This window comes from Anopheles merus, chromosome 2R (genome assembly GCF_017562075.2).
Source record: "Anopheles merus strain MAF chromosome 2R, AmerM5.1, whole genome shotgun sequence".
Classification (NCBI taxonomy): Eukaryota; Metazoa; Arthropoda; class Insecta; order Diptera; family Culicidae; genus Anopheles; species Anopheles merus.
Window position 1 is genome coordinate 46689293 of NC_054082.1, and position 21268 is coordinate 46710560.

Below are 21268 nucleotides of genomic sequence, written 5' to 3' on the forward strand. Positions count from 1 at the left end.
CGCAATAATTACACCTTACGTATCCATAATTACGCTACAAATGCATACCGCTCCTACAATCGATGGTGTTACTCATCATTTGTAGCACGGCTGCAAGTCCAATTTAGATCGAACCCGCGGTCTTTCTGGCGTTTCTGTAAATCGCGTCAGAAACAGAATGGCATCCCTTCCAACCTATCCCTTAATAATGAGTCCGCTTCTTCTCCCGAAGACTCGAGTAAACTTTTTGCCAAACATTTTTCTAGTGTTTTCGTTGACCCCAGCAGCAGTCCAGTTAATGTTTCTGATTGTCCTGTTCATACACCGTCGAATGTGATTTCGTGTAATAATGTCTCAATTCATGTTGATTCTGTGTTGGTTGCCCTATCCAAACTCAAACTATCTTTTTCCCCCGGTCCTGATGGGATACCATCAGCATTATTAAAGAAATGTTCTACATTTTTCGCTCCTCTACTTTGCCGATTATACAATCGATCAATACAGGATGGCTATTTTCCGTCACTGTGGAAAAAAGCCTGGCTCATTCCAATCCACAAAAAGGGCGACCGTTTTTCATGTGCTAACTATAGGGGTGTGTCCATATTGTGTTCGTCTTGCAAAGTGTTTGAGTCAATTGTTCATTCGTCTATTCGTTCGTGTGTTACAAGTGTAATTTCAGAATATCAACACGGATTCATGCCAAAACGTTCAACCTCTACTAACCTAATGTGCCTTGTATCCTCGATCTTTAACAACATGGAGCGTGGCTCTCAAGTGGATACTATATATACCGACTTTAAAGCAGCTTTTGACTCTATATCGCTAGCTTGTTTACTTTCTAAGCTCGAGAAACTCGGAATTGGTGATCCCCTTCTATCCTGGCTTAAATCTTACCTTTACGGTAGATCTTATAAGGTCAGAGTCGAAAATAGTTTTTCCGAGCCTTTTATTGCCTCTTCTGGGGTACCCCAAGGCAGCGTACTTAGTCCCCTACTTTTCATACTGTTTATCAACGATTGTGTTAATGTTCTTCCTCCTGATGGTTGTTTGCTTTACGCTGACGACATCAAAATTTTCCTACCAGTGACCTCGTTAACTGATTGTGCGCGTCTACAGGATTACATAGATTGTTTTAATGTTTGGTGTAACTCTAACGGTCTTAGTCTGTCTCCGGATAAATGTTGTGTGATTTCATATGGCCGCTCGTCCAATAAGATCGAGCACGATTACGTTCTTTGTGACACTGTACTTAACAGAGTTACTGTCACAAGGGACCTTGGAGTGTGGATCGACGAGAAACTCTCGTTCCAAGAACACATCGAAATCACCCTTAATAAGGCCAATAAAATGCTCGGTCTCATTATTCGTATGTCCTCTGAGATCACTGATCCTATGTGTTTAAAGTCCCTGTACTGCTGTTGGGTCCGCCCGATACTTGAAAATGTGTCGGTAGTTTGGTGGCCTGCCGGCCTAACACTGGTCGATAGGATCGAACGAATCCAGCGGAAATTCACTCGTGTCGCTATCCGTCGTTTTCTTGGACGATCGGATCGAATTCCTTCGTATCCTATCCGATGCCGTTTGCTCGGGCTAGAGACATTAAGAACGCGCATTTATCACATCCAGTCATATTTCATTGCCTGCCTCCTTTCCAATGACTTGGATGTTCCCGCCCTCCTATCCTCGATTCCTATCTATGCCCCCTCACGTCGTCTTCGTGACCGACCCCCGCTCCTTATTCCTTCCCGCCAAACTCGTCATGGCCAGAATGACCCTTTCTTGCGCGCTCTTTCTGCCTTCAACGATTCATATCTCCTATTCGACTTCAACGTCCCAGTTTCCCAATTCCGCTCCCGTCTTCGTGAATCCTCATCCCTCATGTTTCCCTAGATTATAAGAACACATTTGTAAAACCCTAGAGGCCAACAAATTTAAATAAATAAATAATAATAATAATAATAATAATAGATGATAGGAATTGTTGTCCCCTTTTCAATACACCACCTACCGAAAGCTCACGGATAATTGCGTCTGATAAAATCCGTCATTTTGTTTTTTTTTTTTCATAAAACTTTTACTCGCTTATAAGGCTTGTGTGTATAGCTTTAATATTTTGTATGTAATATTGCCGGCAAAACTTCCTCAGATCTACTCAATAATTGAATAATTATTTATTTTCGTTTGATTTATGTTACGGACAATTTTAGCTTTTACAGTTTACATCAAACTTAAAGACTGACACCCAACTTGCACCGATACTTTAATTTAGAAAAGTGCAAAACCTAATTAAGGCTTTTTAGTCTTTTGAAACGCTGCTTCTAATAATAAAACATTGCTTTCTGGGACTCCTCTTATCCTTGATTAAAACATTTATAATATATTCTAAAGCTTGATGCACGATATTTGTGTTGTGTGTGTTGGGAAGTATGCAGATCATTTTGAAATGACTATACGGAGCACACAAACAAACACACACCCACACGCACATACACACTCGCGCAACACGGCAGTAGGACACGTACCATGTTAATCCGTTCGTTTGTAGAGAAAAGCTGCTACTAAAAAGGTTCTTCTAATGGTGGCTTTAATATGCAAAGCTCGAAGCTCTCAGTTGTAATCGTCTTTTTTGTGTCATCCTTACGGTGGGGGGAAATAACGAATAAACAGTGCACCACTACACAGCCGAACTGTACAGAAGAATAAAGTGCACCACCACAACCACCCCCCATCTCACACCCATCCATCCCCCCTCCGCTTGTGTGATAGAAAGAATGTATGCACATTTCGTATAAGAATACACTAAACAACACGAATTAAAAAAAAACCCTATACCACCCCCCGTTAGTACCCTACTAATACGACTAGGAATGTGTTTTATTTTAAAAGCCCACCCAAATGACTAACCCTACAAATAGTGGATGGAATTCTATCGCTTCTATTTCTCTCTCTCTCTCTCTCTCTCTCTCTCTCTCTCTCTCTCTCTCTCTCTTTTCATTTAATCGATACCTATGTATGCTTCAATAAACTCAACAATAACGCCTGTTGTTTCTTCTAACAAGCCTCAACTCACTGTATTTTTTTTTAAATCTCGCGCACCAATGCTCGCTTTCCACCGATGGTGGTCACACGTTGTTTCACTATTTTTTTTCATTTTGTTTTGTGTGTGTGTTTGTGCCTATTCACCCGAATCTGCAGTAGTCTTTCTCCGTTATCGTACTATACTGTTAATCCCTATTGGCGCGCTCACTGTGTGCTCCCTGGTATGATTCATCATGCAGAGCGATGTAGATAGCGTTACATACTACCAACACGCATAAATAACATCCGGAAACGGATGGTTAGCCCTTTTTTGCGCGCGCTCAGGCACACTAACGTAACGTTCGTTTTCCTTTCTTTCAAATTCTCTATCCTCCGGGATGTTGTACTCCGGACATCGAATGGAACAGGTCGTGAGTTCAACCAATGGGGAATTGAATGCAGATGATCCTACCGCCGGACATTCGAACACACCGATCACGCAGCAGCCTGAGGTGGAACTGGTTGACGAAACAAAGTAAGTATAAATCTTTTTTTTAGTGAAAAACGCCCAAGAAAATATGGATTAAATAGGCTTTTTGTGGTAGGGCGTATAAAATGTAGACCATTTTTGAACCGAAGCGAAAAGCGTCACTGGCGTCTTTTTAAAATGGGGAAATTTAATCATTTTTTCGCCCGATGTTAGGCAACGAACGGTCTATCGTAATAAGAAGCTTCAGTTCTGGGGACTAGGAATGCCCGCAAAACACACATGGATGGAGTGACGGTAGCGAAGCTCCTTTCGATGATGAAGAAGGTTGACTTTTCTCCCTGTTATGTATGGAAAATTAGCTACTGGCTGCCTGTTTGAATTAGCTGACTGCCTATTCTCCGAAATCCGCTCATACACTCAACGGGAGTGCTTTTGGGCTGAACGTCTGGCAGCAGGACTCCAACTTTCCTCGTTTCTTCCCATTCATTGTTCACGGGAAGCTTGTTAGGGAAACATAATACCTACCAGAAGATATCACACATATCAGCATGCTTGGGCGAAGAAGCTTTCGGAAACGTCTCACCCGGAGGCATCACGCACGTGTCGTCTTCGTCTGTTGGTGTATTGCGTAGTGTGGCTCATGTTGTGCTATTACATATTCTTCCTCTACTGTGCTTTTTTCCCTTGATTAGCATTCCCTTTGGGGGGATTTTGAGAGGGGGGGGGGACTCGAACACTGCTGCTCTGTGTGGCGGTAGATGAGCCTAGATGAGATGAGATTGTACGCCCAGGATAAGGGAATGTGATTTAGAAGATTCATCTAACGAAAACGAATTCAAATACTCCTCCTTCACTCCATATTGAGGGTGATGGTACATGGTACAAGGCCTAGAACTAGTGCACAGTCGCACGCATCGTCTTCTGTAGTGTTTATTTGTGGAACATGGGAACTGATTTTCTGCTCGATGCTTTCATTTCAACCAAGCATTGTTGTTGACGGTTAGTGTCTGTGTGCATGTAAATAAAGAAGATACCCCTGTGTATCCTTTGGCGTAGGGGTAAAGTTATTTTTTCCTCATGGAATGGTGTTGATTATCACTATCCAGTAATAGATAGAGAAAGCTTACGGCATATTGAATCAATTTGAACCGTGCTTTCTTTCGCACAACAATGATTGAATGATTACTGATGCATCTACCACTGTCTTTCTTCCCGTCCCAATTTTTCAGATGTTGCTGTTTCTTTAAACGAAAGAAGAAGAAATCGTCCCGCCAGAAATGACTAGAAGCAGTGCAATGTAGCCCGGAGCGCGAAGCTGTCAAGCTGCTACGCGCCACCTCCCACTCCAACTCGCGGGACAGCGTCCTAAACCCGAGCCAGGATTACATCCAGGCCTCGTCGCAGCATACGATCCGCTACCCATCGACCTCCGTGCTGGCCTCGACACCAACGCCATCACTTCCATTGTAATGTATTTGCGTTCCAGAACACACACCCACACACTCACACACAAACACACAAGTCGGCCTGTTTTTTTTTTGTTTCTGTTCAGTTTCGTTCTTACGTTTGTTTTGGATTAGATCCTTTTGTTCTTTCTCTTTCTCTCTCTTCGTCTCTTCAAATCTTTCATTGAGGTTAACTGCTACTTTTAAAACATTCACTTCCCTTGTTTTGTTTGCGTTGTGTTTCTTCTAAACCGTTTTTATATGATCTTACATCGCATTAGCATCTGCAACTTATTTAGTTTGGTTGTACCGCCACTCGTACAGACTCGCGAAGAAAGCACTTCGCGATACGATCAAAACAAACGTCTGCGTCCATTTCTCTTGAACGCCTAGCATTTAAACACAAGGATAATGATTGTTTTATAAGTTTACCGAGACATCTACATTTGCTTGAGAGGCAACTTCTGCGCTAGAGGAACAGCCTCCAATTATACACATCCAAGTCCTGTTTCCTTGCGGAAGATGACTTCTTCCACACTTCCAATTGCATACAGGAGGAGAGCACTATTGTTTACGTTCTGCGCACATGTCGTGTCCTTCCGTTTAACACAATTCAGTTTACAAATTATTCTCATGCGCTGTCTCAAAACTCCGCTGTCTGTATTGATGTGTAATCATTAACGTTGAATTAATTTTCTTACCATCTACTACTGAACCAACTACACGCGCGCGCTCCACGCTCCCCAACCGCGACATCCAACCACGTGTGCCATCCACGCGTATCTTCACCGACATCTGACTATAATTGTGCTATCTATTTCTTCTACTACCAATGCTACTACTACTACTACTACTACTACTACAACAACCACCTACTTCCTTCCACTATTCTTCAATCACGCAATTTACTGTAACACACACCACCTCTACCGTCTGTGACACTACCAAAAATTGCGCGTACGAGAAATATCTTCTGCCTGTCGTCGTGGCTCTCCGTCCGCCGTACTCTGCGCCTGGCCTTTGGTTCCTGTGACTTTTTTTTTACACATAATTGGTCACGATTTCTAAATATGAACTAAATTATGAACGCACCAAAATTCCGCCGAACGGGGCTGTAACATAACCTGTGTTCTCCCTGCTTATAACCACATCGTTGCCAACTACCGAACCAAACCATCGATATAATACTGCAGTGATCTCGATGATGACATTGATCTAGACGTTAATGATCTTACTGTCGTGTTATCCTTCCTACGTATACTCTGGGAATGAATGAAAAGGCACCTTTGATGCATATGATCGATGAGGTATGAAAAGAAAGCAAGCCTCTCTTGTTAACGTAATATCATCCACTTTACTCCCATTAAATGGCTTTGGCTCTTTACGCGCTATCCATGATGGCTCTAATACGATTTAGCGATCGATGAAAGTAAGCTATAATTACTCCCTCAAGTATGGTTTAAGAAGGACAAAACAAACGCAAGTGAAACGCGCACCAGACAAAAGCTAGGCTTGAGAAAAAGGGCATTTTTTAGTAGGGAAAATCCAGAAAAACAGCCCAAGAGTTCAGCACGCAAAGGAAGCTCTAGGGATACTAGGACAATGTATGGAACTATGGCTATAGAATATAGGGAAACAGTTGCTAAATTTCTCTGCAAATCAAAGTGTTGATTTCTCTTTCTCCGAAACAGTCGCAAACAAACAGTGATAGGATATAAATGAAATACTCGCCGGAATAGACTTCAAACGTCTCTCCCATCGCATCAGGACAAGTAGTCCGCTTACTTTTTGGTGTATGGTTTGCAGAAGAATCGTTAAATGAGGTAAACTAATCGATTTCCTTGTAGCTTGGTTACAGTCCATGATATTATTTTTGTTGAATAATCAATAAAAGAAACCTAGAACACGAATCATACAGCTATCAATAGAATGCGCTTCTAATAGATTATGTGGTTTTGAACATTTTTTTTGTTGCGTTTTCTAATTTTATCTGACGTTGATTGCTTTTAGTATTTTTATAGCTTTTTGTTGCCTTTTTGGCATCAATTGAATGAACGAAGTAGACAAGATTTGTACTTCTAAGCGCTGCGGGAGAAAGGAAAAAAAATACCACTGAGATAATGCTGATGAATTTATTTGCAAATTACCCTTATTCTTCTACCGTTACATGTACCGCGGCGTATGTGAGTGACAAACCAAAAATAACCTTTTCTATCAAATCTAGCAACATTTTAAAGTAAGCAGATAGTTGGTAGTCGGCGTATAACATTTTTAGTGTGAGAATCAGTTTTGAACCACGTTTTAAGAACCAGTCATAAGAAAGCACCACTTCTAGCATAATAGTGCGCGTCGGTAAAGGCGTATAGCGTATAAGGCACTTTATAGGGAAGGCTTCGAATGAGCCTCAAAAACATAACCATGGAAAGCGAGCTTTTGCACAGCTTGAAATTAAACAATTCGCGATAAAAATATATCTACACTTTCACGCATATAAAGAGCCAAAGCTCACACGCGTTTAGTACAAGAGAATACGCTCATCGAAAGAGGATACAGTAATCAAGCGATAGCACCGACCGTAATGTCATTCTTGATCGAACACCAAAGCCAATCATTGAGTTAATGAAATGTTACTCCGAGTCCCACTTCCGTGTGGACAGCAAAACTGCGGTTAAACCATTTATGCCCCTTACTGCCCCAACAACGTGCCGGTGGGAATGTCCTTTCCCATACGATATAGGTGAATCCAATACTCCAATATCCACGCCGTTGAACTGTTTTCTGTTTTGCATCTCGAGCACAACCACGAGTAGTAGTAGTAGAGTTTCGTTCCCTCTTCTTGCGCAAACTGGCACACATTTAACCCTTGGCTTCAGCACTGTTATGATTCGATGGAATGCAGCACAGGATAGTTGTGCACTGTTGATTGTTACGTCTGCAGCGAGAACGTCTGTTGTCTTTTTGATTGTTTCTGTCTTCGAATCATGATATTTTCCTTACGTTGTTTTGCCCAATTTTTTCCATAAAGTGCCATTGATTTTTCATCATTGATTTGAAGAAGGAAGCCAATTATTGGCATTTATACTCTAATGGCATGAATGTATAGTTTTCTTTTTGCTGTATTCGATAACCAGTTGATTTCAATGCTTTCGTGTCCTGGCCACCTTCTTTTCATTTCCTTTTACCGTTATTTGACAATTTTGAGACGCATACAGACAGCCGATGATGTTTCGTTAGTGGTTTGGATAGTGACACATCTGAGAATGCTAAAAACAAGCACGCGCTTTCATACAAATATCACCATTAAACAATAGAGTACTTAACCGACCCACCGTTACACGCTACTTACTCTGCTACAACACCGTTGAATCGTATTTGCACATACACCCTGCCCCCACATACTGCATCTTTTGACTTTTTCTTCCACCACACCAAAACCACACAAAAACAGTTTCAAACGTACTTTTCCCACGTTCTCTCTATCTCTTCCTCGTTGCCCCATCTCCTGTTAACTAATCCTTCTACTATTGTCGCTCCTTCTCTCAAACACCGCTCGGATGTCGCATTTGAAATACTCTCAGCTCAGGAGAGACGTACACGTACTTGAGTAACTTAAATGAATAACAAACAAAAAATGAAAAAAAAAAAACAAAAACAGATTATTTGTTTCATGTTGTTTAAAATGTTATTACACCGTTTTGGTTTTGTTTTCGTTTTTCCGTTAACTTTGGTTTCATCCATGGAGGACTGTGCGGAATGACAAAAAATTAAAAAAAAAACAAAAAAAGGAAAAAAACAAAGTGACTAATTCACAGAAAAGTAACCGAAAAAAAAAACAAAACGTACACAACATACACATGCTGTCGATTACATCCTGCCATATGTGAACGCGAGAACCGGAACAGGAAAACATACAAACTAAACTCAAAACAGAAGAAACAAATACAAAAATGAATAGGAAAAAACAAGAAAACTATATAATTGTTTATAGAAGGAAGCTGCATAACACAACACTCTGGTAAAAATCTTTTTTTAATGGAGATTTTGTTATTATATTCAAAGTGCTTTTTGGCTTGAAAGGCAACAAGGTGATCTATATAAAGGCTTTTCTGTAAATACGATTTAGCCGTTCGTTTAACAGCTTTCTTTGACTGTTTTCATCAAAACATGCACCATTTTATATGTGCTGAATGAAGATGAATTATGCTTTTTTTGTTGCTATCAATGATGTCAATCTTCGCTAATTTGATAAACCGTGGCTGCTGAGCCTTGTGAGTGATAGCGCAAAGCTTGTTGGTTTACCATTTCTGTTGGTTTTTTTTCTCTCCCAATTGAATGCGCTCTATTTCGTGCTCTAAAATCTAATTGTGATACAAAATAGTTTCCGCTCTTCTCTTTGTATAGTGCGAGCGCACATGTGGGTGTGTCTGAGTGTACATTTTAAAAATGCATTGAGCTCACAAAACGGATCTCCAACGTCCTTTTTTCCCCGTACACACATACAAACTATGCCATTGCGAATGCTTGTGCTAATAAAGGCCAACGTAGTAGAGAAAATAGAAGAAGTCTTCGCGGAACAGGCAGAACGGAACGTAGCAAAAGACGCAAGAAAAAGTGTAACATAATTAGATGAGCAACAACAACTCAAAACAAACGACTCAATACCACAACTATGAGAGAGTATGTGTGTGTGTGTGTGTTTGTATGAATTATCTTATCTACACAAGCAACCAAGCTGTGAAGCAGCGAACGACAAATTGTAGAAATCGAGTGCAAAATTCACATTTTCTCACGTGTTGTATGTGTATGTTACCGTCGCCTCCCAAGCAGGGGTGAGTTACCCGCAAGCAGCAGATAAGGAAGTGAGATATCGTATTGTAGGGTAGTAGTCGACTTCCTTGAGTGATGAAGGCTCTAGTGAAAGACAGGATTGTTGATGTTTTGTCCCCATTTCTTGCGCGCTTTGCAAGCTGTGTTTCACAAAGAAACCAAAAACATGTGTGCAAGTAAAAAAAAAATACATGAATGGGAAGCTATAATTACAAGCACAGTGAAAGAACAAAATCGTATATTGAAGGAATAGAGGCAAATTGGATTGGAATGTCGTGAAAGCGCGTTACAAAAGATCGGTGAAGTAAAACAGCTACCGAACGAAGCGTGTAAGCATAACACAAAAGCGCATCGAATAAGAAACGCATAGCTACATACAAACTACAACAACAAAAAGAAACAGAACAAAAACATAAAATTTGAACCACAACCGCTCCAGAACAGATGATAAATGTGTGTATGTGAGTGTGTGTGTGTGTGGGTCTGTGTTTGCAAAACAGTAGCACAACTTGCTGTTGCTTGTTGTGTGTACCACCACACAAAGTTTTGTTTTATAAAAAGAAAATAATATGCCAGTTTTTTTGTCAAAGTAACATAGCATATAAAAGCAAGCATAAACCGGGAGGACAAAACCGCTGCCCTCCTCAAGCATGTCAACAGAACACGAAAACGAAAGAGAGAAAGATGATGGTGGCTGTAAGCATGAAAGGGGTGTCTATCAAATACGCCTGCTACTGCTACTTGGATTGAACGGTCACAAAAAGAGAAAACCGACATACAGGAAGACACAAAGAGAGAGAGAGAGAGAGAGAGAGAGAGAGAGAGAGAGAGAGAGAGAGAGAGGGAGAGAGAGAGAGAGAGAGAGAGAGAGAGAGAGAGAGAGAGAGAGAGAGAGAAAGGTGCTGTTAATGGCAAAGCCTACTGCTACTATCTATCCACTACCTTACTTGCTACTCCGTGGTGTTGTGGCAAACGGTGGGTAGTAGCAGCTTAAGCATGTGTCCTCCTGCACTCACTCCCATAGAAGCGGGCAGCAACCGTCAAAAGATGGACTACACCCACACACCACACAGTCGTGTCCAGTACGGAGTGTTGTGGATCAAACTAATTATAGATAGCAGAGAAACGACAGTAGAGGTAGCAGAGATGGCGACGGGATGTATGTGTATGTGTGCGACAGAAAGGAAGAGAGGGAACGCGCTAAACACACTTAGTATACACTCGGTATACATACAATTGGCTAAGTGGAGCCGACAAAACAAATCCACAGAGGGTTAGCGAGAGCGATAGAAAGAGAGGGCAGAGAAAGAGCTACACTAAAACATGGGAAGGGAATAGCTCTAGGGGAATAGTTACATGCAAGATAGGAATAGGAAATAGAAAGAGAAAAGAAACGTGTGCAAGAGCGCTAACTAGTATGAGTGAACGTGCGAACAGGCGAAAAGGGAGTGAAAAAGAAAACAAGTAAGAAAAACAGAACCTACCTATTCGATAAGATTATTTAAGTGAAAGCAAAAACACATAAGAAAAGAAGAGAAACAAACATAAAAGATTTAAAGCTATGAAAGAAATAACAAAAAAACACACACAAACAAGCAAGCAAACAAACAAACAAACAAACAAACAAACAAACAACACAAACAAAATTTAATTAAACTGTGCGAAAGTAAAAGAAGTATAGCAAACAGCAGCAGCAAACGAGCCAAGCCAAAACCACAAGAGTCAAAAGAGAGTAAAACAAAGCAAATGATGGCGCTTGCGCTTGCGTGGAGGGAGGTGGATTGTGCTGTAGTTATTATTATGTGTGTTTGTGTGTGGTAATAAGTAATCCTTTGCAAAAGGAAGAAAACGCGTAGAAGAGACAACACAAACAAAACCAGAGCAGAGAAAAAAAAGGATATATAAGTGATTTATGGAAGGAGGAGTGTAAGGCAAGGCAAAGAAGAGACCTATGACCAGCTGCGTTAAGCTGATCAATTGTGACACTGTGCGTGTATGCGTGCGTATCTGTATGTGGGTGTGTGTGTGTGCGGTGTGTGTGTGTCTGTTGGTGTGAGGACGTTTGAGTGTATATAATACAGAAATCAAGGCAGAGAGTATGCATTAGCTTGTGATTTTGCGCGTGTGTCCGAAGGAAATGAAAATATAAATATTTAAAAGTACGTGTGTGTATGTGTGTTTGTATAGATAAAACGTCGCTCCCTTAATGCTCCCAGCCCCTATTTACACACACGTACACAGTACCAGACCAGAGAGAAATGGAACAGCTGGTAAAGGTTACTAAAAAAGCGATACACGTGACGGCGGATAGTGTGTACTCTGTATAGAAGAAACGAGACAGGAAGAAAACGGAAACTAGAACACGCGGAAGAGTAAGCATACGGATACTTTCCTCATCCCTTCACATTATACTGATTTAGTGCTAAAGGAAAGCTAAAACATGGCAATGTTGTACATTTAGTAAAGTTACTGCACACTCTCGAGAAAAAGGGATATATGTGAAGAGATATAGATAGAGAGCAAGAGAGAAAGAGAGAGAGAGAGAGAGAGAGAGGAAAAAGTTAGTAGAGTGAAGGATGGCGGTAGATTAAACGAAATGGAGAGCGAAGCAACACATAATTAAAGTTCACCTAACTGTACGCGTATTATACACGGAGCAATTCAGCGAACAAACGTTATACAATACGATACACACGTACCTACACAGACATGCATACGCACACGCACACACACACACGAACGAGTGCGCATGCTATACTGACATGTGCGTACACCAGACACACATATGCCGAATGCGAAGAGAACATGTTAAACATAGAGAACTGGGCGAATAAAGCGAGAGAACACGTATGTTACAAATGCAGACACAAAAAAAAACAGTAACAAAGGAAGTAAGAGAAAAATGCGAGAAAAAAAAGCAAACAACAACCGACTGTAGTAGCTAAATGAAAATAAAAATCTGCAAACATCTTAATTAAAACTAAATATTTATGCTGTTTTTTGTACTATTTTAATTATTCAGCCGTATCGGGGTGGTCGTTCGTTCCCGGGAACGTTCGCCGCGACGCTCATTTTCACTCATTTCATAGCCCTCTATCATCAAAAATTAGAAAACCGTCTAGGTTTTGTTCTGCCCAATCTAGTGGTACAACCCTGTCCACTCATGAGCGACGAACGTTCTTCGACGAACGACCACCCCGATACGGCCGATTATCTGTTTCATAATGAGAATGTTGAGGAACCCTGCCTTAAATTCCCCAAAACCTTAAACCCTGTGCTGAATCCCAACTTTTCCTATAACTTCAAACAAATATGAAAAAGAAATAATAAAATATATATGGAAACAAACATAAGAAATGAAAACCTCTCTTTAATCAATTTTGTTTGAGAAACTAAAACTGGTTTCAAATTGGAAAACAAAAATCCGCGAAACCCTGTCCTTAAATCCCGAAAGGTTCGTCGCTTACTTTCGCATTGAAGTCTCTTTCGCTAGCTCTCTCTCTCTCTCTGCCTTGCTCGAATGCGTTCTGCGTGTACCAGGAGCGCCGTGCAAGATTGAACGTAAGCTACCTCCTGGATGTCATGCACTCCTGTTACTTTTTGTGAATTTAGTTCGGTTTGCACATCACGATCAAGCAAGCGAGCGAGGATGACTACTCGTGTGTTACCTCTTCGCGCACATGGGCTCCTGTTACTCTCACACCGTTGCTACACGACAGAAGACGTTTTCGAAAACTTGCATGCAACATTTATCATAACATAACCAAGAAACAACCTCCTATTTTCTATATGGAATTTCGTTCGTTCCCGGGAACGTTCGCCGCGACGCTCATTTTAACTCATTTCATAGCCCTCTATGACCAAAAATTAGAAAACTAGGTTTTGTTCTGCCCAATCTAGTGGTACAACCCTGTCCACTCATGAGCGACGAACGAGCTCCCCGATACGGCCGATGTTTATCTATCAAAGTGATTGTTGTTTGAATAGTTTTGAGAGGCTTTGGCTCCAACGGAGTTCTTTCGCCTCGATCAAAGTGATTGTCGCGCTTTCATGTTGCAGAATGCCTTTTAATGGAAGGTTTAATGGATGGTTTTTGTTTATATTTTAATAAACAAAAAAAACAACAAAAAAAAACAGTGGAAAATATATGTTTAAACAAATTAAAAAAAATACACAACACGTTGCAGATGTTTTGTTTGCTTTTATTTATTAATTTCATCCTTGGTTTTTCAATATTTCCCATAAACAACAACGGTTCTTAAACAATAAACAACTAGAATCATGATGATGATATAATGTGGCGACGATGTGTCGGACTAATGGAAGAAGTAAAAGAAAATCGCCCATTCTCATAACTCCTCACACTGCATCGTGTTTTGTTTTTCTTCTGCTCTGTTCTGTTTTATTTTGCTCGCTCGTTTCATACCACCCTGGGTGGCATTTCTATATAAGTATGTGTGTGTGTATATATATATGTGTTTTTTTCAGTGTATATATATAATATTAAATAGGTTTTATCTTTTCCTTCTTTGCCGCGTGTGTGTGCGTTTGTTGTTGGCTGGTATTCGCACGAAGTTTATGCGATCGTTTCGATCTCTTTACTTCTCTACAATTTGTCTGTAGTTTCATTATCTCTATACTCGTGCTCTTTCAATGTTGTATCTGTTGCTTTTTGTTTTTTTTTCTGTTCGATAAATAATCTGTAACTTCTTTCTTTACACCATTGTTTAAATGTTCCATTTGGCTATAAGTTTCGCAAACATTTGTTTTAAGTGTGTTTTTTTTGTCTTTATGTTCAACATTGATATAAATATTTTTCTCTTTCACCTGCCTTTCTATTTGTTTAATTTCTTTCTGTCTATTCATTTTACTCGCCAGACACTACATTACATCACCCTTTTACCGTTATACACCTCACATTTTATCGTTTTTGGGTTTTTGTTTGCTTCTTTTCATATCCAAATTTATACAGCGTGAATTCTTGCTCTTGCTTTAACCCAATTTAAATTTCCTGTTTATCAGCTTCTTCGTTTTTCATTCGTGTTGTGACGCTTGCCGTGGAAAAATTACATTTTATATAGCGCTTATTCGTACATGTGGAAAAGAATCAAAGAGAGTTGAAAATTTTAGACAAAAATAAAAAAATTAAATGAAAAAAAATATCGGTTTTGTCATGACATGTCATGCTACCACCGAGAGAGATAGAAACTTATCGCTGGAGTTATTACACACTAAACACTATTATCATTCTGTTGTTCTGATTGCCCTAACGGTTTTTTCTATTTCTTCTATATAAATTACAAAGTTTATCCATTGTTGTTGCCGTTTCACTTTGTTTGTTTGTTTTGTGTTCTTAAGTCGTCAGTTTTTTATGTTCGTTAACCACGTTTGATTGTGTTGTTACTTTTGTTTTTCATCATTTCCTTAAGCATATGTTTACCTTTCTGGCTTTTTGTTTGCTTGTGTTGTTTCCAGATTTTTGCGTATATGTTTTTGTGTTAGTGTTTTTTCTCCTTGTTTTGCTGTTATGTAAATGACACCGTACTGGTTGTTTCATCTTTCTCCCATTTGTTTGTTGTATGTTTCGTTCCCTGCAATAACGTTGCTGGTCACACAGTGTGACACGGCACATGTTTGACCTTCTGTTTGTTTCCTGTTTTTTTTTTACTACTTTGTATTAAACTTAACTCATGCTTTTCTTTCTGCTTATATGCCCGCTAGTCTATACACCGTTACTCAAACACGGTGCGTGTGGTTTGTCTATGTCCCAACCGATTGCCGGAGTGTAGGTTTTGTTTGTTTATCGGTGGATTATAAATGTGTCACAGAACGGTGTTCCAACAAACGGTGCCCTAAAAACAGGCCACGTAAAACAGCTGTGTTGATGGGTAGCAAAACCATACATTTTTATGTAATTATTAACTTCAACATTCCATTTCAACCTTGGGTGAAGCAAAACCAGTCTTTTTAAAACTATTTTCAACCATAACATAATAACAACCTAACAACCAGGGTGTTATAGACTACCGTATCTTTTAATCTTTCCCTATCAACTTTGCTTTACCATTCCTTACGCTTTGACTACTGCTGCATTGCTTCAATTAACTCCTTCTTCCTTCTTCGGTGGCACGTAGAATTAAAACCACTTTTACTAACAACCGGTCGAGAGGTAATGGAAATTTTGGCCTCGCTATTAACGCTACACTTTTTCCCCCTTCTACAATTAACGGTGGCCTCAAATGTTAACGAAAATCGGTGTTTTGTTGGTTGGTTTGTTTGTTTGTTCGAATTAATCTGCCCCCTAATGTCAATGAACCTAAAAGCCTTACATATATAACCAAAAGCTACTGTTGTTTCAATCAACATGATTTCATTGGCTATTGTTTGCTAAACTATTGCCTTCTTTTCTACCCTTTTATTATTTTGATTCGTTAAATTGTTGTCCTGCTTTTCGTTTCATAAATTAAACGCGTAAAGTCATTTTGTTTTGATTGTACACAACTGATTGATGTTTGTTTTTGATTTGACTTTCATGCTTACTTCATGCTCTCTACTCTTATCCTGTTTAAAACATTCCTTTTGCTTGTGTTTGTCATTATTCTAACTATTTCCTATCTTGTTGTTTCGCTCTTGTGATCTTTGTTTTTCTTCTAACAGTAATAACTTAAAACTAAACCCAAGCATCTGATTAAGCGCAATACTTTTACATAAATCAAGCAAAAAGCAGCGATCAAATGTTGCCCAATTTAACAACATGTATCTCAATTGCGAACATTCCGGATAAGGGTGGTGAACGTACGTTCCTGTTCCCCCCGCTGTGTGCACTAGTCTCACCTGTTATACGTTTTATTTTACGTGTGTGTACGTGTGGTGGTGGTAATGTTGCATGTTTGACTTTGTTTTACTACCATCTGTTTTTTTACAAACGGTTTCTGCATGTTTTGCCTACTTTTTTGTTCTATTTTTTACTACTTCCTCTCTTATTTTGTTCCATTTCAATGCTGGCCTTGGATTTAGATACAAATAGGTGTAATATTTTCTATGAGATATACAAGTTCCTTATACATATGTGTAGCTTAATTACAAAATTGTTTGTTTTTGTTTTACATTTGTTAGACATTTGGAACCATTTAGTTTTAGGATCTTCACAATACAGCCTTTTCTTATGTTGTCTTCTTCATTATAGCATTCACCTTCTCTACTTTCCCCTTCCTGTTTCTTTATTTTTCTCCGCTATGTTTGGTCTGCTGTCTGCAGCTAACCTTGCCAAGGGTATAGGTTACTAGCAAAATCGTTTCACGGTGGTATGTTTAGCTTCCTTTGTTTAGCTCACTGTCTTCGTTCTGCTCCTTCCTCATCATCCTCTCTCTCTCTTTCTCTCCCTCTTTCTCTCCCTCTCTTTCTCTCTCTCTCTCTCTCTCTCTCTCTCTTCCTCTATTTTTTGCAGTGATGTCTTTGTGTTATCGGTGTCCTTCGAGTTCGGTGTACTTGTTGCATCATATGTTTTCCCGAGCGTAATTTCGCTGTTCTTCTATTCTGGATCAATGGGGAGATCGTGGATTTTGATGTTAAGCAGCAACAGCAGTAGCAGCAGTAGCAGCAGTAACTACATCATGAAAACGGTGGAAAACGGCGGGAAAGTAATGAAAAACATATTGTACTTTGTCCGCATGGCTAGAAAATGGCTGTAAATTGTTCAGTATTTTTTTCATCTGAAGATTCTGCGAAAATAATAAAAAAAAGTATGATAAACAAAAGTAAATATTACAAAAAATTAAAGACAAAAAATATTTAAAAAAATGCTTAGTAAATACTAACTTATACTTGCCCCGAATGAAAAGTTTTATGAACATAAAAGACAAAAAAAAACATTTCAATGCTTTTTTTAAGAGTGCAAATTGGAAAAAAATCTATAGAAAAGAAGCAGCAACACAATGAAAACAACACAATAGTATAGACAAAGATAAAGAAACAACGGTAAAGTTCTCAAAGTAAACAAATAATAAAAAGGATAAAGATACGGAACCAAGGCGAAAAAAAACACGAAAAAACAGAGTAATTTGTTTAATTTCTTCTTATTTCGGTTCTAGTGCGGGCTTACCCTTTTCTTGCCCGCTATCGAATTCTTCCGATCCGCCAGACAGTCGTTCGGAAAACGTTGACACATTCACATGCGTTCCTCTATACATATTTTCATGAGACGAGTCATACAGAATTTTAGTGGAGTCTCGCAAAAGTTGCAAATAAGAGTGTCTAGTATGTGTGGTGATTCCTTTCGGTTCCTTAGTCTAACCAATTATTTTCTTTTCTCCTCTGCTACGACTACAATAAAGGCCACACACACACACACACACACACACACACCACTAATAGGTGCACTAAATGAACGTGAACAGATTTCACTGATTACAGCGTTTGTTATTGTGCGTGCGCCATCTTTCATCGCTCAGCCCGCCTGCCGATGCCACGCGTTTCTTTTAACTAGATGATTTTTCAGTTGTTTCACGTAGATGAAATAGAAAACAAGGAAAAATAACATATCATTATAGATGTAGAGCAATCGTCGTATTCACTCTCCAAAGGGCGTTACTATCCTTAGCGTTATCATTATTACTACTATTCACAGATTCCATTGTTTCTTCTATCTCTTTTCGACCCCCAAAAGCAGGAGTCGGGGTTTGTGGAAGCGGGGTTTGTGGAAGCGTTGGAGAGAGGAGTGCTGGGAAGGGAGACGAGGAAAAGGGTGAGCGTTAGAGGGCGAAGATAGGGGCAGTTTTGCAGGACTACTGCACTCGCAACTACGACCCACTCTCCCCCTCTTTTGGACATATCTGCGCCTGTGTGCATGTGCTGCTAACACATGTAACGTGTGTACTTGCTAAACAAAATATTTCTTTTTAAATGTACATATTTATAGTGATAAGTTGTAAAATTTGTTCTGGTGACTCGAAAGCCAAACCAAAATGAATGCACACATTCGTTAGACGACCGACAGGAGGACCGATACACACCGCGTAGCAAAAGGCTGTAACGGGAGGATAAGTTAAAGCAATTCACGTGTAGTGTGTGGAAACATTCTACTGTTCTACTGTCAGTTCTTATCAGTGGCTGAAAATGATTTCAACACACGCACACACAAAGTTGCAAATGAGGATCTGCATTTTTTGTCTATGAACGTTGCTGTTTGTTAAACATTCTAGTAAATCCGTAGTTTTCTAGCGCTTTCTCCTCTAAATTCGTTCGCCCAACTTGAATATATAAACAATTTGACTTATTGCATTTGCTTTGTTGCTTCGTTACCAACTCAACCTTCAGCGTTTTCCCTGTTGTGTGGGTGTGTGTGAGTGTGTATTTAGTCATGATGAAAATTGAATTAGTTTCCATAATACAATTTTCCGCTTCTCGCTGTCTAGTTCCGTTGAAGGTCCGTTGATTTTACGAATTTTGCCAAACATTCTCTACCAAAAAAGCTTGCCACACAAAAACGAAGCAAAACAAAATCTAATTGCGAGAATATATGCTCTTCTTCTTGTTATTCTACTTCACGTTATAATCCTAACGTTCTTCACCGTTCGTAGAAAGTGGAGTTTGTTGTTGTTGCTGTGGCTGATGAACAGGATTAAATAAATGCGCAACACGCATTAGGAGTATTCAAATGTTTATCATATCCACATTCATTCACACCGTTTGTCAGTTTCGTTTCGCGTACTGATGCTGCTGCTGCTGCTGCTGCTATTACTACTTCTGTTGCTATAACTACTGCTGCTAATATAATCGATTGGTATAAATTAATTAATATATAACACGAATAACGCACGGTCACGCTTCTGTTGCACGGTTCGTTCGCAGGTGCACCACGCATCGCTTGTTTCATCGCTGACTGACTGTGATTCCGCGCGCGCACGCGTTTGTCCACGCGATCCCTCCTTCGCCAATAAGCCCTCAAAAACGCACACCAACACACTTAGTGCTGGAGCGTACTGGTTGCTATATGCTTTTCCGTCGCAAAGGGAGATTAATGCATCGTAACTTATGCTTGTAGAGTTGTGTGTGTTTATGACTCCGTGTTCACCGCTGCCGCCCTGCTGTGCTGCTGTATGCCACCACGTTTTCGATCGTATCGATCGAATCGCCTCATATCGTGCGACCAGGTGCAGGATGATGTTGCAAGTCGAGGACCACTGCGCTGCTGTTCGTTCATGCTGCGCCACCGTTCCCCATCACCCGTGTAAGCGGCGCCTCCGTTGTGCATTTCAAACCATGATCGGTTCATCGTCACCGGCAGGCGGGCCTGGTCCACCGGCAGCACTGTTCGAACCCCCGGAAGGACCAGCACCCCCACCAGACCGTTTGTTAGTGCCGGCGGACATACGGCGAGACCCCAGTTTGGTGGTGGTGGAGGAACTGCCACCGCTCGATGACAGTCCGTCCTTGCCCATCCCATTATTGTCTTTCGCGTGCAGGTTCGCGGAGTTGATGGAAGAACTGGAGGCGGACGTAGACGTAGCACCGGAGCCGGACCCGGACGGAGAGGCAGCGATGGTGGCACCAGGCGTGATCGGTAGCGCTGACGATGCCTGTATCAGTATCCGGTGGTTGGTCGATGCGTGCGTCGAACCGGACGCCGAGCCCGACACGGTCGAGCCATGGTGGCTCACCTCGTAACCACCGGAGACGCTCCGGCTGATGGGCTTTTGTCGCTGCAGGTCACTACCGCTGCCGGTACTGCCGGAGCTACCACCGACGCCGCTGCTGCTGCTGTTGCTCGTCGTACTGCCGCCCAGGCTGTGGGACGTCGTCGCGAGCGTTATCATCGAGTGGCTCAGATTGATGTCGCTGGCCCGCTTGCCGGCAGCACTGTTGGTGGCCGTCGATGCTATCGAACCACCGCTACCCGGTCCGCCGCCGCCCGTACCGCTGCCAGCTGCGTTCGAGCCTCCCGCGGAGGCACCACCGGTACTGCCGTTGGCGCCGTTTCCATTCTGCTGCTGCGACTTCATCATCGATGGGGCTGATGCCGACGACGACGGGGTGGAGGACGCCGTGACCGATGATGCGGCCGTCGGGGACTGCGGCGAGGAGACAGAGGTGGAACCGTTGCCCCGGAGGAAGGCTTCCCGCTCGAGCAGCGTTTGGTGGGAGAGGGACTTCGTCTTCACGCCGGGAGCCGGACTCGCACCGGACGAAGGACCCATCTTGTGGAAGTACTCCATCCCGGCGGCGGTGGCACCACCACCACCTGCACCGCCCGCTCCACTCTGATCACGTAACGAATAACTCACAGCCATCGGGACGTCATTATTAAGACTAACATTACTACTACCGCCGTGATCCGAGGGTGCCTGGTAGCGAATCGAGATGCCACTGTCACTTATCATGTTGCTACTTCCTCCTCCACCACCTCCTCCTCCTCCTCCTCCTCCTCCTCCTCCTCCTCCTCCTCCTCCTCCTCCTCCTCCTCCTCCTCCTCCTCCTCCTCCTCCTCCTCCTCCTCCTCCTCCACCGCCGC

The 21268-nt window shown here is 41.3% G+C and overlaps 2 protein-coding genes across 15 annotated transcripts in view; one reads left to right on the forward strand and one right to left on the reverse strand.

Annotated features, from left to right (window-relative positions):
* The window catches only part of LOC121589301 (casein kinase I), a 67877-nt gene extending 56600 nt beyond the window's left edge, over nucleotides 1-11277 (forward strand). For 13 of the 14 annotated variants that reach the window (XM_041908081.1, XM_041908082.1, XM_041908084.1 and 10 more), the window contains 2 exons: nucleotides 3426-3532; nucleotides 4717-11277. In XM_041908081.1, coding sequence (XP_041764015.1) covers nucleotides 3426-3532; nucleotides 4717-4768 — 159 coding nt within the window. In that variant the 3' untranslated portion in view covers nucleotides 4769-11277. Of the gene's footprint in view, nucleotides 1-3425; nucleotides 3537-4716 lie in introns of those variants that run through there. The other variant, XM_041908093.1, reaches the window with a different exon arrangement.
* A 6541-nt stretch (nucleotides 11278-17818) lies between these two features.
* LOC121590110 (unconventional myosin-IXa-like) overlaps nucleotides 17819-21268 on the reverse strand; it is a 36841-nt gene continuing 33391 nt past the window's right edge. Inside the window, exon 17 of the mRNA XM_041909506.1 lies at nucleotides 17819-21232. Coding sequence (XP_041765440.1) covers nucleotides 20013-21232 — 1220 coding nt within the window. The 3' untranslated portion in view covers nucleotides 17819-20012. The remainder of the gene's footprint in view (nucleotides 21233-21268) is intronic.